The sequence below is a fragment of the Myodes glareolus genome, chromosome 3 (genome assembly GCF_982192425.1).
Source record: "Myodes glareolus chromosome 3, mMyoGla1.1, whole genome shotgun sequence".
Taxonomy (NCBI): domain Eukaryota; kingdom Metazoa; phylum Chordata; class Mammalia; order Rodentia; family Cricetidae; genus Myodes; species Myodes glareolus.
Genome location: NC_142028.1, coordinates 60,537,897 through 60,555,378, shown reverse-complemented (window position 1 = coordinate 60,555,378; position 17,482 = coordinate 60,537,897). Strand labels below are relative to the sequence as shown.

At 41.6% G+C, this 17,482-nt stretch overlaps 1 protein-coding gene and 2 non-coding genes across 4 annotated transcripts in view; 1 reads left to right on the top strand and 2 right to left on the bottom strand.

Annotated features, from left to right (window-relative positions):
* The window catches only part of Cep85 (centrosomal protein 85), a 39,633-nt gene that overhangs the window by 8,375 nt on the left and 13,776 nt on the right, over window positions 1-17,482 (bottom strand). For both annotated transcript variants that reach the window (XM_048434056.3, XM_048434057.3), the window contains exons 3-9: window positions 15,208-15,360; window positions 9,534-10,228; window positions 8,109-8,242; window positions 7,534-7,651; window positions 5,668-5,853; window positions 1,272-1,424; window positions 561-715 (exon numbers count right to left, since the gene is read on the bottom strand). In XM_048434056.3, coding sequence (XP_048290013.1) covers window positions 561-715; window positions 1,272-1,424; window positions 5,668-5,853; window positions 7,534-7,651; window positions 8,109-8,242; window positions 9,534-10,228; window positions 15,208-15,360 — 1,594 coding nt within the window. The remainder of the gene's footprint in view (window positions 1-560; window positions 716-1,271; window positions 1,425-5,667; window positions 5,854-7,533; window positions 7,652-8,108; window positions 8,243-9,533; window positions 10,229-15,207; window positions 15,361-17,482) is intronic.
* Window positions 14,633-14,739, top strand: LOC125400560 (U6 spliceosomal RNA). The gene has a single exon (XR_007231997.1). It is a non-coding gene; the product is annotated as a U6 spliceosomal RNA (small nuclear RNA).
* On the bottom strand, window positions 15,752-15,871 carry LOC125400545 (small nucleolar RNA SNORA32). The gene has a single exon (XR_007231984.1). It is a non-coding gene; the product is annotated as a small nucleolar RNA SNORA32 (small nucleolar RNA).

Genomic DNA, 17,482 nt, shown 5'->3' with positions numbered 1-17,482 from the left:
CTTTGAATGTAACTGGTCCCCATAATCTCAAAGGGGGAACACTATTAGGAGATGTAGCTTTGTTGGAGTGGGCATGACCTTGTTAGAGGAAGTGTGTCTCTCTGGGGGCAGGCTTCGAGGTTTCCAGCTACTGCCCAGTGTGTCAACTGACTTCCTGTTACCTGCAATATTTAAGACTTTCAGCTCCAGCACCACATCTGCCTGCACGTTCCCCATCACGATGATAATGGACTAAACCTCTGAAACTGGAAGTGAGCCACCTCAACTAAATGTTTTCCTTTATAAACAGTGTCGTGGTCATGGTGTCTCTTCACAGCAATAGAAACCTTAAGACAGAAGTGTTTTCCCAATCATACTATGATAAAACCCCACTTCACCACAAAGACAGATTCTCTGTCCATAAGCAACTTTCCTACTAGTCACAATCCAAAGAAAACAAAGCTCTAAGATGAGAAGGGGTTTGCACATTCACTCAAAATCAAATAAGTAAGCAAGCAAGGGTAGTTAACACTATACCAGGACGAAACTATCTCCTTCCCTCAAGTCTAAAGGGCACTTACCTATGTCTTGCAGAAGAGAATTCTGTTTCTTTCTGTCTCAGGCTTTCCAGCTGAACCTCCTTCTCTCTGCAGGTTGCCTGGGTGTCCCCCAGTAAAGTCTCCAGCTCAGTCACTCTCTCTTGCAGTTCCGTGTTCTTCAACTCAGCATCCTTCAGCTAAGAGACAGGACCCCATGCTTAGCTAAGGAAGACTTCATGGGTATCATAAACATCTGCAGTCCTTAACCTGGGTATAGTGGTACATGCCTTTAATCCCAGCAAGATGCAGGTAGACCCCTGTGAGTTCAGGTCAGTCTGCTCTAGACCATATATGTCTATGTCTATACATCCAGTCTATGTCTAGTCTGGTCTAGACATAGTTCTAGACCAGTTAGGGACTAGACCCTGTATCCATGAAATAAAACAAGGCTGGTATGGTGACAAAAACCTTTAACCCCAGCACTCAGTAAGCAGAGGCAGGCTATCTCTGTGAGTTCGAGGTCAGCCTAGTCTACATAGTAAGTTCCAGGACAGCCAGAACTACACAGAGACTGTATCTCAAATAAATTTAAAAAAAGAAAGAAAGGAAGGAAGGAAGGAAGGAAGAAAGAAAGAAAGCATCTAGTTGTAAATCTAGCCAGACGTGACTCCTTTGAGATATTCCTTTCAATAAGTTAGATAATGAGAACAGCCTCTGTCTGGCTCTCTGCTTGTTCCCAGAGACTGCTGCTACCTGCTCAGTCTGCTTCTGATGATCTTCAAGAGTAGGCAGGTCAGCTAGGTAGCGCTCCAAGGTTTCAATACGCTGCTGCTTCTCCCGGTTCTGCTCTGATTCCTTCTGACATTTCTTTTTCAAATTATTGATATGTTTATCACGACCTTTGACCTAGTGAAAGAAATATCAAAAGTCTGTTTCCATTTGTTTTTCTATGGCTATGAACATTTTCCAGTGACTGCTGTCTCTGCCCTTCCTTGAAGGTACGCGTGTTCTTTCTTACAATGAAGACAGAGAGCTAAGTAACCTTTGCTAAGACACAGATCTACCTTAACATAGTTTCTAAAGTAAACTGTTTGAAGCAATTGCCAGAAATCCACCAGTGGAGACCCCTGAAGTTGTCATGACTATGTGTCTCTAATCCAAGGAGAGACATAGAACAAAGCCGACAGCACAAGTGGACTAAACACCCTTGTTTATGAAAGAGTTGGTTGGGGCTGGAGAGATGGCTCAGCAGTTAAGAGCACTGCCTGCTCTCCAAAGGTCCTGAGTTCAATTCCCACCAACCACATGGTGGCTCACAACCATCTGTAATGAGGTCTGGTGCCCTCTTCTGGCCTGCCGGCATACACACAGAATATTGTATACATAATAAATAAATATTAAAAAAAAAGAAAAAAAAAGAAAAAAAAAAAAGAAAGAGTTGATTACAGAAATCTTGAACCTGAGTGACCTGCATAGACAGCAAAGGATCAAAACCCCTTCAATAAAAATTTATTTATGACAGGCCATGGTGGCACATACCTTTAATCCCAGCACTCGGGAGGCAGAGGCAGATAGATAGATCTCTTGAGTTCGAGGGTAGCTTGGTCTACAAAGTGAGTTGCACGACAGCTAGGGCTGTTAATAAAGAAATTCTACCTCAAAAAAAAAAAATCCAAACAAACAAGAAAAAAGTTATTTAAACAAACAAACAAACAAAAAGCCCAAAACTGGTTTCTGGACTGAAGGGATGACTCAAGCAGGTTCTATTCACAGTACTCATGGTGGCTTACAACCACCTGTACCGCCAGTTCCAGGGATCTGACACCTCTTCCTGGCCAAGGGCAATACATAAATGTGATGCATTGACACACATGCAGGCAAAACATAAGTATACATTAAAAACCAACAAAACTGTAGCACTGCTATAACATAATCATTTGTCTGATAAGGTAAACTCTTTGAACAGAATGGCTATTTCTATGGATTATACCCATTTTGCTAAGTTATCATATCTCTAGAGCATAGCACAATGCTTTGTCCCAGAAGGAATTCAATAAACTTGTTGAAAGGAGATATTTTCTTTGGCTTACAAATAAGGAAGTTAGGGGGAACAAAAGAGGAAAAGCAAGGCAGAGAATTATGTCAGAGCAGAGACACACCCCTACTCTTCCATCCAAAGACATGACAATATTAAGTACAATATTTGAAAATAAGTTAAAAGGCTTATTCCAGCTTTAAGCTGTAATCATCAAGCTCTAAACCTATAGTTCTCACATTTCAGTTTGTACCAAAATTACCAGGGTGGCTTACTGAAAAATGATGGTAAACCAATTCTGGATTAAAAGCAAAAAAGATAAAGTGACCACATGTAAAACATAAATTATTAACTTAAAAAAAAAGACAAGCTGGGTGTGGTGGCACATTCTTCTAAACCCAACACTCAGGAGTTGGAGACTGGTGGATCTTCTTGAGTTGCGACTACACAGGAAGACCTTGTCTTTAAAACAAAACTAAACTAAACTAAACTAAAAAAACAAAAACACATCAAGAAAGGAGACAAAAGTATGTGGTGTGGGTATGGAAATCTACATATACCCCTAGTCTGTGTAGTTCTCAGCACTAAGGAGCTAAAGTGGGAGGACTGCCCCAAGTCTAAGGTCAGCTGGAAATACACGTGAAGGCTAGATTAGTTGAGACTACATAATAAAAGCCGTACATCAAGCCGGGTGGTGGTGGCAGTGCACGCCTTTAACCCCAGTGCTTGGGAGGAGGAGGCAAGTGGATCTCTGTGAGTTCTAGGTCAGCTCTACAAGAGCTAGTTCCAAGACAGGCTCCGAAGCCACAGAGAAACCCTGTCTCAAAAAATAAAAACAAAAACAAAAAAACAAAACAAAACAAAAAGAAAAAAAAAGGGAGGGATATCATATGGAGGAAATCAGTACAATGGGTGAGAATATTGCTCTTGCTCTTCTAGAGGACCTGAGTTTGGTTCCCAGCAGCCACATCAGACAGCTCACAACCACCTGTAACTCTAGCTCCAGGGTCATCCAACACTACCTTCTCTTTGTCTCTTGTCCCTCTCTTTCACCCCTCCCCCCCCAAAAAAAACTACAAAGCAAAAACACAGGCTGCTGAAATGGCTCTGCACTTAAAAGCACCCACATCAGGCAGCTCAGAACATCCTGTAACTCCAGTTTCAGAAGATCCAATGCTTTCTTAGGGCACCTGCAGGAACCTGCACATATATGGCACACACATGAATAAAAATAAAATATTTAAAATAAAATGTATGTGGTATTTTAACATGTTTTCAAAAGATCAAAGTATGCAGAGAAAGAGAAATTACTCGTGGCAAAGGATTTAACCTTCATGGGAGTTACAGACTATGCCCATGAGCCTCTGTACATGAAGTACTGGGCACCTCTGGAAGTAGCTCTCAATACAGACCTGAAAATTCAGGGAATTCATTGTTAGTCTCAATGCACTTTCATGAAGGTTTTTCCAATAAGAAACTTGAACTATACATCTGAGAGGTCAAGAGAGGCTTGAAAACCCCTGAACATTAATCCTTGGCAAGAGAGAGGGTTCAGTACAGGGTTAAAATCAAGTATAAGTAAAAATCTACGTACAGCACCAAGACTATAAGTCCTGTTGGCTGTCAGCACTGAAAATCCAAAGGTTAAACCTTCCTCATTTTTTTGGTGACAGGGTCTCACTATGTAACCTTAGTTGGCCTAGAAACTTGCTATAGATCAGGCTGGTCTGCCTCTGCCTCCTGAGTGCTGGGATTAAAGTCACGCACCAATATGCTTGATATTTTTCCCCTTTAAAATTATTTTATTAATTATTGTGCATATGTATGGTATGTGGGGGTGCACATGTGGCACACATGTAGAGGTCAAAACATAACTTTCAGGAGTTGGTTCTCTCTTCCTTGTGGGAACTAGGGACTGAATTCAGGTCATCAGACTTTTGCAGAAAGCCTTTTACCCACTGAGCTATCTCACTGCACACAATTTAAAAGTCATATAGTTAGTCCTGTTGATTTTAGAATCTAGAATCACTAAGGAGTTAAGCTTTTGCCACATCTATGAGATTTATCTAGATTAGGTTACCTAAGGTGGAAAGACAAACCCCACATGTGGGTGGTATCAACACAGGGGCTGGAGTCTTGAACTGAATACAAATGCAAACAAACAAACCAACCAACCTGGTGTGGCAGAAACAGGTGAAATTTCTATGAAATCAAGGTCAGTCTAGACAACAACGTGAGACCGTCATCTCAAAACAAAACAAAAACAAAAAGAGCTGGTGAAATGGCTGTATGGGTAAAGGTACTTGCCACCAAGTCTGACAACTATGTTCAATTCCTAGTACTCACACAGTGAAGGAAGAGAACCAATCCCATAGGCTGTCACTCCGTGCATGTGCCCCATAACAAATGAGATTTTTAAAAAAGTGCTGTTGTAACTGATTTTGATACAAGTAGTCAAGAATATCTTTAGATGGGGCTGGAGAGATGGCTCAGCGATTAAGAGCACTGGGTGCTCTTCTAGAGGACCTGAGTTCAATTCTCAGCAACCACATGGTGACTCACAGCCATCCATAATGAGACCAGGTGCCCTCTTCTGGCCTGAAGGTATAAATCTTTAAAAAAAATTATTTTTAGAGAAAGCTGTAAATTGGAGTACCAACAAAACCCCAAAATTTTAAAATATCTTCCCCAACGGTGACCAATTTTCCACTAAGGAACTCTAAGAGCACTAACAAACTCAATCTAGCGGCGAGCATGAACTCTTTCTCGACTTTTCAGCAGGATGAAGAGAAAGCAGACTGAATGGAGTTACTGTTACCTCCTGCAATGTATCATCTGATACAACTGCCCAGACTGGTTTCCCTCCAGAAAGCTGGCAGCACAATAGACCTTGGGCTAGTGAGGAACTAGTCACCTCTTCCTGGCTTGAGGAGTCTTGTAGCATGAAGCAGAAAAGCAGAGGTTTATCTCTAGATGCCCTGTGTGAGAAGTCGATGGAGAGTCCCACCTAACTGGCTTCTCTTGGTTCGGGAAACAGACTAGAGATACTATTTGGCAGAGAGGGCTGACTACCAAACTCTCTCATGATTTAGAGCCAGTGGCTTCTCAGCTCACCCTTTCTTCCTGTTTCTTCCCCTCCTCTGAATGTTTCTGCAGTGTCACTTTGAGAGACTCCCTGATGAGTTGAATTTCAACTTCCGAAGCAGAGAGTTTCTTTTCAAGCTCCATCTTTTCTTTGCTCAAGGCTTCTGTCTTCTGGGCAAACTGTGCCCGTAAGAAAGTGTTCTCTCGCTGCAACTCCTGCCAAAAACATTCTTAATGTGTAACTGGTTTCCTGTAATTATACATTTCCCATTATACTCTAGGTCAAGCACCTTCCTTCTCCAATGGTTTCTTTAGTCAGTATCATTTATTACTGGAATTTGGTAAGTTTTAGAATCTTACTCACTGGCCCACTCAATCAGAAATTCTAGGGACAGATCCTACCTGTGCTGTGAGTAATCCCTCCAAGTAACTCTGATATGCACTCAAATTTGAGAAACACTTTTAACAGCAATACTTAGGGATGGAGATTTGCCTCAGTGGTTAAGAGCACTGGCTGCTCTTACAGAGGACCTAGGTCCAGTTCCCACCACCCAAATCGCAGCTAACATTCATGCCTAATCCCAGCTCCAGGAGATCTGAAGGCCCTTCTGACTTCCACGGGCACCAGGTACACACATGACACACATACACACATACAGGCAAAATACTCAAAATACATAAAATAGATATAAAATTAAATCAACACAAAGAACTAGAGCAATACCTAAGGATATACATCACAGAGGAAGGACCACAGACAAACCACCACAAGACTCAGGTTTGAGGTCTGGCTCCCTCTACTCATACTTGTTTTCATCAGTAAATTAGAGAATATTCTGATGCTGTTAGATCAAGCAAGCCTTAACACGATAATCTAATATTCATGACTCAAAAGCACAAACTGCACAAGTTCAGCTGACAAAGCAGATTCCTTCTCAACCCTACTGGACACTGACCTCAGTGAGAATATGGTTTTCTTTAAACTGTTCCTAAATATGAAAGAATAAAAATGAAAACAGCTCTAAATCACCCATGGCCTCTGCCACTCTTTATTTGGCCAGGATTTGCAGACTGAAACTTCTAAGAATGTCTGGCAGTGCTGGCTCAATCCTTGAATTCCAGCATAAGGGAGGCAGATGCAGACGGATCTCTGAGTTTGAGGCCAGCCTGGTCTATAGAGTAAATCCTAAGACAGCTAAAGCTACAACAGAGAAACCCTGACCTGAAAAAGCAACAAAAACAACAAACAAGCATGCCAAATAAAGACTTCTAAGAATAAAGCTGGAGACATGCTCAGCAGTTAGGAGCACTGGAAGCTCCTCCAGAGGACCCGGGTTTGATTCTAGACTCTACATAACAGCTTACAACCATGTGTAACTCTAAATCCAGAGAGATATATGCTCTCTTCTAGCCTTCACAGATAACACACATGCCAAGTGGTACACAGACATACATGTAGTCAAAATAGCCAAATACAAGGACTGGAGATGGTAGATCAGTTTAGATTTGTTGCTCTTGCACACCCTATTCTGACTTCTTCAGGCAGCAGGCAACACATTCATATACATAAATTTTTAAAATCCAACCATACACAAAAACAACATATAAAACACGAAGACTTCTAAGAATATTATTCAATGCTGGGACCTTACTATCTACAGTGCTTTGCCCTCCTTTCTTCCCATGTATCTTATGATACCAAGACATCTCAACTCTCACCGGGTTTTCCCCTGAAGCCTTTTCTAACCTCACAAAAGTCTAGCAAAGTTTAAGATGCTTACTCTTTAAGGGCAGGGCACCTTTGTCATTTGATTTCTTGTATATTTTCTGGCTATCTAAGCACAGGGAAAATACTACATTATAGTAAGAAGAGTGCTGCCCTAGGGGCTATATTACCTGTAGCCTCAACAAGCAGACATCCCCAAAAGGGGCAGGACGGCCCAAAAGAGCACTGTGGAGTTGTAGTTCACTTTCTCGCACTTTCTGCTCCAACTGAGAGATATGTTTCCTCTGCCTGCAAAAGCCAACAGTCAGATTTGAGATCCTGACATTAAACTACTTTACAGTGTGAACACCTTTCCTTAGATAGAAGGGTAATAATACTTTGATCTTGATTCTAGATACCACACTTTGGAAGGCAGCTATGCATGCTACACTACTATACCACAAATGTATGCTGGACATTATATTTTACTGAAAGGGTAGGATCACATGAGAAAAAGATTAAGGGGAAAAATAAGAGAAGATTTGCCATAAACCAGTCACCCCTTGAAAGCCCTCTATAGTGGCCCTGCAGAGAGACTGGCCTATCACATTAATAAGTGACAAGAGCAAGCTGCCCATCAGCCAGGCATGGACCTAAACAATGGATAGCGGGGGACAGGCATAACCTGCTCTTGGTAAGAGCTCACTAAGTGCCTCCCAGGGAGACCCAACAGCAGAGCCTGTCTTGCAGCACCCCACCATCTTACTTGTCAATGAGGAGCTCCTTTTCCTTCAAAAGATGCTCATTACTGTTCAAGATGCTGATCCTCTGTGCTGGCTCTAAGGTAGGCAGTAAGGGAGCAAAAGCAGCAGGATGGTGACAGACGGTTCCATTCTGAAGCTGGAAGACAAACAGGCCAGCTGGGCTTGAGCTTAACCACAGGTACCTGGGAACACCTGAGCAGTACCCAGTTAGGATTGGAAGTTAAAGTCTAGTCTGGCTCAGCCTGATAATGTCAATGTTTTAAAAATAATTTTAGCTCTGATGCACGACTGGAAAGAACTTGCCAGGGGGACGTCTGCCAACTAAACACTCTGCTCAGAAAGTCTCTAGTTCTAAGGTCAGTTATTAAATAAGGAGCTTACAGACCAGGACAGGAGAATATACCCTGCTTCCTTCCTTCTCACTCTTCAGCAGCACAAAGGGGGATGGGGCTTAGCAAAAAAACCCCAACCAACCAAGAGTTCAAAGACATTCCCCATCCCCAGCACTGGTTTTTGAGGCAGTTCTAGTTGGCCTGGAACTCACTATGTAGATTAAGCTGGCCTTCAATTCATAAGAGAGACACCACACTCAGCTTCAAATGTTGATGGTGATTGTGAGTGTGAGTGTGTGTGTGTATGTGAGAGAGAGAGAGAGACAAGAGAGACAGAGACAGAGAGAGAGAGAGACAGAGACAAGAAGAACATATGTGATATGTGGGTCTGGGGATGGAATTCACTGTTCCAGGCTTGTTACAGTAGTATCTTTTCCTACTAACCAATCTCACTGGCCCCTCAAAGATGATCTTTATTTAGAGCTGGGCGTGATGGCCTTTAATTCCTGGCACCTGGGGAGGCAGAGGTAGGTGGATTTCTGTGAGTTCAAGACCCACCTGTTGACTACACAGCAAGCTTTGAGCTTTCCCTCATAATTCTCTACTCTGGAGCACATATCTGGTCTGGTTGTTTGTCAGACCACCAACAGATTTAACGGTCAAGAACTCACATCTTCTTTTTCGGTCTCCAAACATCATCTTTTCTCACAAATGTTTTCTTTAGAGTTAAAACTTATAAGGATAAAGTAGGCTGGAGAGATGGCTTTGCAATTAAGAGAGAGCATGTACCAATAAAGAAGACCTGAGTTCGGTTCCTAGCATCCATGTCAGGTGACTCACAACTGCCGTTAACCCCAGTTCCATGGGATCCATGCCCTCTTCTACCTTCTTTGTGACTGCACTCAATGCACAAACTCACAAATACTCACATAGCAATTATAATACAGCTGGGGTTACACAGAGAAACCCTGTCTCAAAAAACCAAAACAAACAAACAAACAAGCAAAACAAAAAAAACCTCTAAAACTTGTACGACAAAGGTTATGATGTTTAAGGAGGAAAACAACATGCAAAATGCAAGAAATGGTTCTCTACCTGCATTTGTTCCATCTGTAAACGAATCAATTCCAACTGCTGTCGACAAGTACTGAGTTCACATGACTGTTCTCCAGGATACCAAGGGTCAGGACTTGGTTGCCACACCTGAGAGGATAGTGACTTGGAAAGGCCAGGAGCAGGCTGGAGTCCCAAAGGGAGCACTCCACTATTGCTAGCATGTGGTCCATTTCGTTCAAATACTGCTCCACTGCCTGGTGCCTTCTTAGATTCTGGCAATACTTTGTATACATCTTTATTTGCATCAGATCTTGGGTTGGGGAAGTGGCCTCGGTAATGTGGATCTGAATATAATGTCTCTACCATGGCTGGCTGGTTTAGAGTAGACTCCATGCTAGGAATATCAAACTTCCTCAACTCTCCCTCTCTTTCATGGCCGACTGCTGGAAACCAGGACTGCTGAATCCCATTTTCTCCAGCAGCACTAGGGAGATACATGAAATCTCTGGATAGGCCTGGAGAACGTTTCACTGCACCGAAGTCTCCATTTCTTGTCATCCCCACACCTTCAGTCAAGCCTGACAAGGGGAGTTTAGAGGAAGAAGGCCCAGAAGGTGTAGAATTTGGTTTGGCAGGAGAAGCCCCCAAAGTAGAAGGCATCACATGGGCTGTTGGAATGGTTATGTGGCTTTTGATTGGCTGGAAAGAAGGGCTGCCACTTGAGCTGCAGAAATCTGTAGAGAGAAGAGTCTCCCATGAGTCAAAATTAAAGACCAAGCTTTCTTGTTTGGTTGCTATGCCAGATGTTCTCTACTTGTCTTCAGACAGTCCTATCAGAAGAAGCAGGTAGGATTTAGAAGTGGTGGCTCATGCCTGTAATTCTAGCACTTGGGAGATAGAAGCATAAGAACTGTCCCGAGTTTGAGGTCAGTAAGGGCTACACTGGCAGTTCTGGGTCAGCTGTGGCTAGAGTACCATCCTTGTCCCCTAAAAAAAGAAAGAAAATCAAGCGAGGAGACACAACAACTTGAGAAATGTTGTGTTCCAGTATATCAAATGCTATTATTTATAAGATATGCCAGCAAAAGACAACAATGGCTTCATTTTTAACTTATGTCCATTGTATTTCAATAAACTCTTGGTGGGCATCAAGCAAAGCTGAAAACTAAACTTAAAAAGAAAAACACTCACTATAAAGGAAATGCATTAGGCCCCACTCTTCTGGAAGCTGAACAAATCTAACTTAAATCTAATCTAATAAAAATAAAATTCCTTCCAGGGAGCGCCAAGCCCTCTGACCTCCAAAGGCTCCTCAGTGAAAACAAGCAATGAGTCCAAGCCACCTGAAGACAGGAGAGACAGACGGTGCTGCTGGGGTCCAGGGCAGGAGCACAGCATCTGAGTCAGGAGTGTTCCCTCCCACACCCCAGATTCGACTGCTGAACATTTGAGGTTATTCTTAGTAACTCTCAGGTTTCACCCTAGTACACTGAGCATGCGCAAGTGGGTAAATACAGAAATCTTCTATTTTGTATTTTGTTCTCCACTTGTCCACTTGTTTGTATTATAATGTGATTTTAAACTGTTTTTCAGACTAAATTTTCATTTCTTTGAGGCCCACCTGGGCTATGTAGCTAGCTGACAGCCAGCCTAAGTTTATAATGAGACCCAATCTCAAAACAAAACAAAACATCTCCAAAACCAAACAAGTAACAAAAACCAAACACATACCAATCCAAGTTACCCTTGTAATAAATGTGAAGTATCCAAATTCCTATATTCAGGTTATCCTAGAGGTATAAAAAAAAATTCTAAAAAAACCAAAATACCCCAAAACAATAAAACCCAAAAAAACCAAGCCTAAAGTGGGTTTATACCTATACATACCTATAATCCTGGCACACCTGGGAGGCTGAGGGAGGATGACTACAAATTCAAGACCAGCTTGAGTACATATAAAGATGCAGGCAGGCTGGGCTATGAAGTCACTCTGTTCAAAGCCAAACAAGCACACAGAATTCCTCCTAAAACCTGAATAATCTCTCGTAATATGCATTAGTCTCGGCGGTGGTGGTGCACACCTTTAATCCCAGCACTCAGGAGGCAGAGGCAGGCGGATCTCTGTAAGTTTGAGGCCAGTCTGGTCTACAAGAGCTAGTTCCAGGACAGGTTCCAAAACTACAGAGAAACCCTGTCTTGAGGGGTGGGAGGAGGAGAGGAAATTTCTGAGTTAAAGGACAGATTTTGAAGTTTAGGACTTAAAATATACAATGAGTTAAAGGTTAAAGGAGACTGCCATAAGTCTGAGACCAGTAGGTTCTATTTGATAACCTAGGTATCAGCTTGAGGATGAAAGCACCACCCTAATGCTCTCCTAAGAAGCCCCCAGTCTGTTCCCACAGCATGGTAATGGAGGAAGACAGACTGGAAGACAACCAACTCACACCTATGCTTTAAAATAGCAGTCCATCCCAAGTTTGCTTTGTCTTTTAGAACATTCTGAAAGAGAGTAATAACAACACTCATTGTCAAACTTGTACTATATTCTGTGATTTTCAAAGGTATTCCAGATTTAGTCTATGGGATTTTAAGTATAGACAGTCACAGTTCCCCAAACTATAAAGCCTTTGGTATTTCAAAGGTGTAATTCTAAATCTCTTAGTCACATCCAGTCCCCTCAAAAAACGGTCCATTCTTCCTAGCAACCCTCCTTTCATGGAATGGAAATAGTCAGCTACTGCTAAAATCAATCAGTTCTGGCCACATTCCACATGGTTATCCAAGGATGCTAGTTTGTTTCAGTCCAGCAACTACAGGTTGAATAATTCTGTTCTGAAGCAACTGGGACCAAAAATGGTATAAATACTGGAGTGGAACAGGGATATAAATGTGACTTTGGGATGTTTGTACAGATTTGAAATCTAAAAAGTCTAACTAAAAAAATCAAGTAGCGAGTGCCTGTAATCTATCAGTTGTTTTCCTATCTTTGGCTACATTGTGATTTCAAAATCAGTCTGGGCTACTATATGAGACACTGTCTCAAAAAATATAAAGAAATTAAAACCTCATGGCATAGGACTGGGGATAGAGCAATTGCCTAACATGTTCAAAAGTCCTCAGTTTGATTTCTGGCAAAACACACAGTCACAGTATATAAACAAAAAGGGCAGTGTAGTAGGCTGGGGGAGATTGTTCAGTTGGTAAAGTACTCGCAGTGGAGATTATGGAGACTTGAGTTCAACCAACCAGCACCTGATGTGGGATTCCCCTCTGTATGCAATGAATATTTTATTGCTATTGGTTAATAAAGAAGCTGCCTTTGGCCAATGGCCTAACAGTAAAGCCTGGAGGAAAATCCAAGCAGAGATGTAGGCGGAGTTGGGGAGACGCCATGTAGCTGCTGAAGGAGAAAGATGCCAACTGCCAGTCAGAACCTTATGTGTAGGTCACAGCCTCATGGTGACTCACAAATTAAGAGAAATGGGTTAATTTAAGATGAAATAATTTTCTAGAAATATGCATAAGCTATTGGCCAAACAGTGTTGTAATTAATATAGCTTCTGTGTGATTATTCGCATCCAGGTGGCCAAGAAATGAATGAACAGTCCCCTCTTACAAGCACCCATGTAAAAGCAGAGCAAGATAACAAAAGCCTTTCACCCCAGCGCTGGGGAGACTAAGACAGGAGGATCCTTGAAACTTGTTGGTCAACCAGTCGGAGTCAGTGAGCTCTAGTCTAGCTGGTAGACCGCCTGTGCTTGTCTAGCATGCAGAGTCCTGGATTCAAGCTCTAACACTGCTTAAACTGGGTGTTGTATAGTATATGCCAACTTTCAGAAAGTGGAGGTAGTCCCAGCATTTAGAAGATGGAGGCAGATGTTCCATGTCATTCTTAGCTACATGGCAAGCCTGAAATATATGAGACTGTCCCAACAAATAAACTGATCAACCAGAGCCAGTGAGATGACTCAGCAGTTAAAGGCACTTACCCTCAAGCTTTTACTGCCAATCCTAACAACTTAAGTTCCCTGGGACTCATATGGTAGAGTCAAACAGACTTTTTGACTGCCATACTGTACTGTACCATGGCATGTGATCACAGGTATAATTCACACACACACACACACACACACACACACACACACACACACACACACACAGAGAGAGAGAGAAATAAATGTTAAAAATCATATGTAATATGAATCTTTTCTGTTTTTTATTAACTTTGGTTAATGCTCTTAAGGGTCATCTAATTCAAACCACCTGAGTACTTCATTTATTTTATTCTAAGGACTTATATGGATATACAACCATTCATCTGCTGTGAATGTGTTTCAACTTTTTGTTTATTATGAATAAGGCTGCTATGAACATTCATGTACATATGTTTCCATTTCTCTTGGCTATAAACCTAAGAGTATAATCATTAGCTTAAAAGTTATCTTCAGGAGGATATATCTCAGTTGGTAGAACACTTGTCTAACATGCATGAAACATGTGGGTTTGATCCCTAGCACCATAAAAATCAGGCATGGTGGCACAAGTCTGAAGAAGAATCAGAAGTTCAAGGTCATTCTTAGCTACATAGGGAGTTTGAAGCTAAACTGGAATACATGAGACTTGTCTCAAATAAATAAAGTCTATTTTATTTTATTCATATGAGTGTTTTGTCTGCATATATGCATGTGTACCACATGATTCCCTGTAACTGAAGTTACAGATTGATGTGAGTAACCTGATGTGGGTGCTAGAAAATAAACTTGGGTCCTTTAGAAGAAGTGCTTTTAATTGATGAGTCGTCAGTCCAGCCCCATAAATGCTAATTTTTTGTTTGTTTGCTTTGTTTGTTTTAGGAGACATGGTCTCACTATGTAGCTTTGGTTGTCCTGAACTCACTAAATCAGATCAAGCTGGCTTTGAACTCACAGACCTGCCTGCTTCTGCCTTCTGAGTGCTGGGATCAAAAGTCTGTGCCCGATAAATAATTATTATCTTTAGACCTTCTGCCCTCTAGGCCCCACCTATATACCTTGTAACGTATTGATTGGTAATTGATATTTCAGTGCAAAAACAAGTGGCAGAGATATTAAAGATACAAAAATGTTATATGAGAGGGATCAATTAAGGAGAGGGATAGAGTGCTCGCTTCGGCAGCACAGATACTAAAATTGGAACGATACAGAGAAGATTAGCATGGCCCCTGTACAAGGATGACACAGAAATTTGTGAAGCATTCCATTTTTTTAGTGTAAAAAAAAAAAAAAGAAAGGGATGGAGAAAGTCTTGTAGGACTACTGGAACATGCATAGTAATAAAACTGGCATAGCTAGTAGAAGCAACTAAAAGATGGGAATAGCACACAAACGGGCCTAGAGTAAAGGAAAAAGGGACCATGAATGAAAAACAGTAGACAAGGACTATGTCTGACTGGCAGAACGCTTGCCCAGCATGTGTAAGGGCCCAAGATTCAATCTCCAGTACCACAGAAACAAAAAACAAACAAAAAAGAGGTCTGCATATTCATGTCATAGTAAGACAACAAATTTGGTGATATTAAAAAATAAGAAATAATTACTCATTATTATTCAGATTCCATAATTGGATAGCCTGACTCTATGATCATTCTGTAAATGACATTCTGTAAATAAATATGTGAAATTCAAACTGAAAATGGTGGCGTATGTTGACAATCCAATCACGAATCCAACCTTACCCTCGGCAATGTCTGAGCATGATGTTCCAATGGCTGTGTCCCCACTGTCAGCTATGCTTGAACAACGGCTGAAGCGGCTACGAAAGGCCTCTGAGATAACTGGTGTCTGCCATTCAGTTCCCAGAGAACTGCTTTTTTGAATCACACTGGAACCTGTAATAAGAGACATTATTCACTTTGGTGTAAACCAGCTGATGAAACTCAATTAAGTACTTGGGGGGGCAAAGTCAGTATATTTTTATTTAGGGGATTTCACATGTAATTCCTTCATTGTCCATCCATGTTGCTGAAGTTTCAGATTTCTCAAAATAACACTTTTCCAAATAATTGGGAATTAATCCAGTTATGTTATTCATCCTATATGACAAGAACATGGAAGTAATGAACTAAGTACCTGGAGCTACATTCTACCTCAGTTTGACCTATCTACATTACAACACCTTCTTATCACTAGCAACATAGAAGGATATACAATAGATTCTTGCTCTAAGTATGCACTATAGTGATAATTTGACATGTGGTTCTTAAAACCTCAACAGCAATAAAGTGCTCCTAAAAGGTTGCCTACTAACAAAGCAGTACATGGCAAATCCTAGAGGGATGGGTTTTATGGTTATTGCCACAGCAAATGAGAAATTGCATTCTAAAAGCCTGGTAACAACCATTCCAAAGAACTTTTTTTGTCTTGTTTTATTTATTTTTATTTTATATGGTGTTTTCTTGCATGTATATCTGTGTGAGGATGTCAGAACCCCTTGAACTGGATCTGTAGTTGTGAGCTGCCATGTGGATACTGGGAACTGAACCCAGGTCCTCTGGAAGAGCAGCCAGTGCTCTTAACAGCTGAGTCATCTCTACAGCCCCATTCTGTTTAGTTTTCAAGACAGGGTTCCTCTGTGTAGCCTTGGCTGTCCTGGAACTTATTCTGTAGACCAGGCTGGCCTCGAACTCAGCCTGCGTCTGCTTCCCGAGTGCTGGGATTAAAGATGTGCTACCACCATCGGGCTGAGTTAGTTGATGTTTAATGGAAATACATGAGACATGAGAATGTTAAAAGATGAGTAGCTAACAAGAAGCCTAGCATGGTGGCACATATCTATAATACTGTACTTGGGAGGAAGAAAGGTCACTCCAAGTTCAGTGATAGCCACATTTACATAGCCAGTTCCAGACCAGTCATTGCAACAGAGTTCTACCTCATACACACACACACACACACACACACACTATATTGAAATCTTGAAGCCACAATACTTTAATCTTGTTTACAGACAAGAGAGTTATTATGTACATGTCCAGGTCCAATATCTACACACATTCCTTTACATGCTTTCAGATTGGGTGCTGTTAATATTCTGAGCACAAATATTCTTCAACGTATAACTTATGTAGTCTAGACATCACAGAATGGTTTAATATCACTGGCCTCTACAAACTAAATACCAGCAGCAACCCTCATTCAATCACGATTGTGCGAATTATCCTACATGTGCCAAGGTCACACAAAGAAACCGATACTTCAGTTCCTTTTTGAAAGCTATTGTTAGTCCGAACCAGGGTACTCTCAACAGGTCAATCCAGATACATTTAGATTGAAGTCAATCTAAAAAGTTTCAAGTGGGCCAGGTGGTATATGCCTTTAATTCTAGCACAGAGACAGGTCTCTTTGGGTTCAAGGTTAGCCAGGGCTACATATCAAGCTCCAGTCTAGCCAGGGTTACACAGAGAGACGAGACCCTGTATCAAAAAGAAAAAAGAAAAAAAGAAAGAAGGAAGGAAGGAAGGAAAGGGGGCTGGAGAGATGGCTCAGCGGTTAAGAGCATTGCCTGCTCTTCCAAAGGTCCTGAGTTCAATTCCCAGCAACCACATGGTGGCTCACAACCATCTGTAATGAGGTCTGGTGCCCTCTTCTGGCCTTCAGACATACGCGCAGACAGAATATTGTATACATAATAAATAAATAAATATTTAAAAAAAAAAGAAAGAAGGAAAGGAAAGGAAATGAAAGGAAAGGAAGAAAGAAAGAAAGAAAAGGTGTTATCTTGAAGGTAATACAGAGAAAGCACATAACAGGCTGGAAAGGTGGTTCACCAATTAAGAGCACAGGTTAGTTACTCTCCCAGGGGACCCAGGTTTGATACCCAGCACGCACATGATGGTTCACTACCATCCATACCTCCAGTTCCATGGGATCTAAGGCCCTCTTCTGGGCATCAGGCATGTACTTAGTGCACAGGCATACATGCAGGCAGAACAGGCATACACACAAAATAGT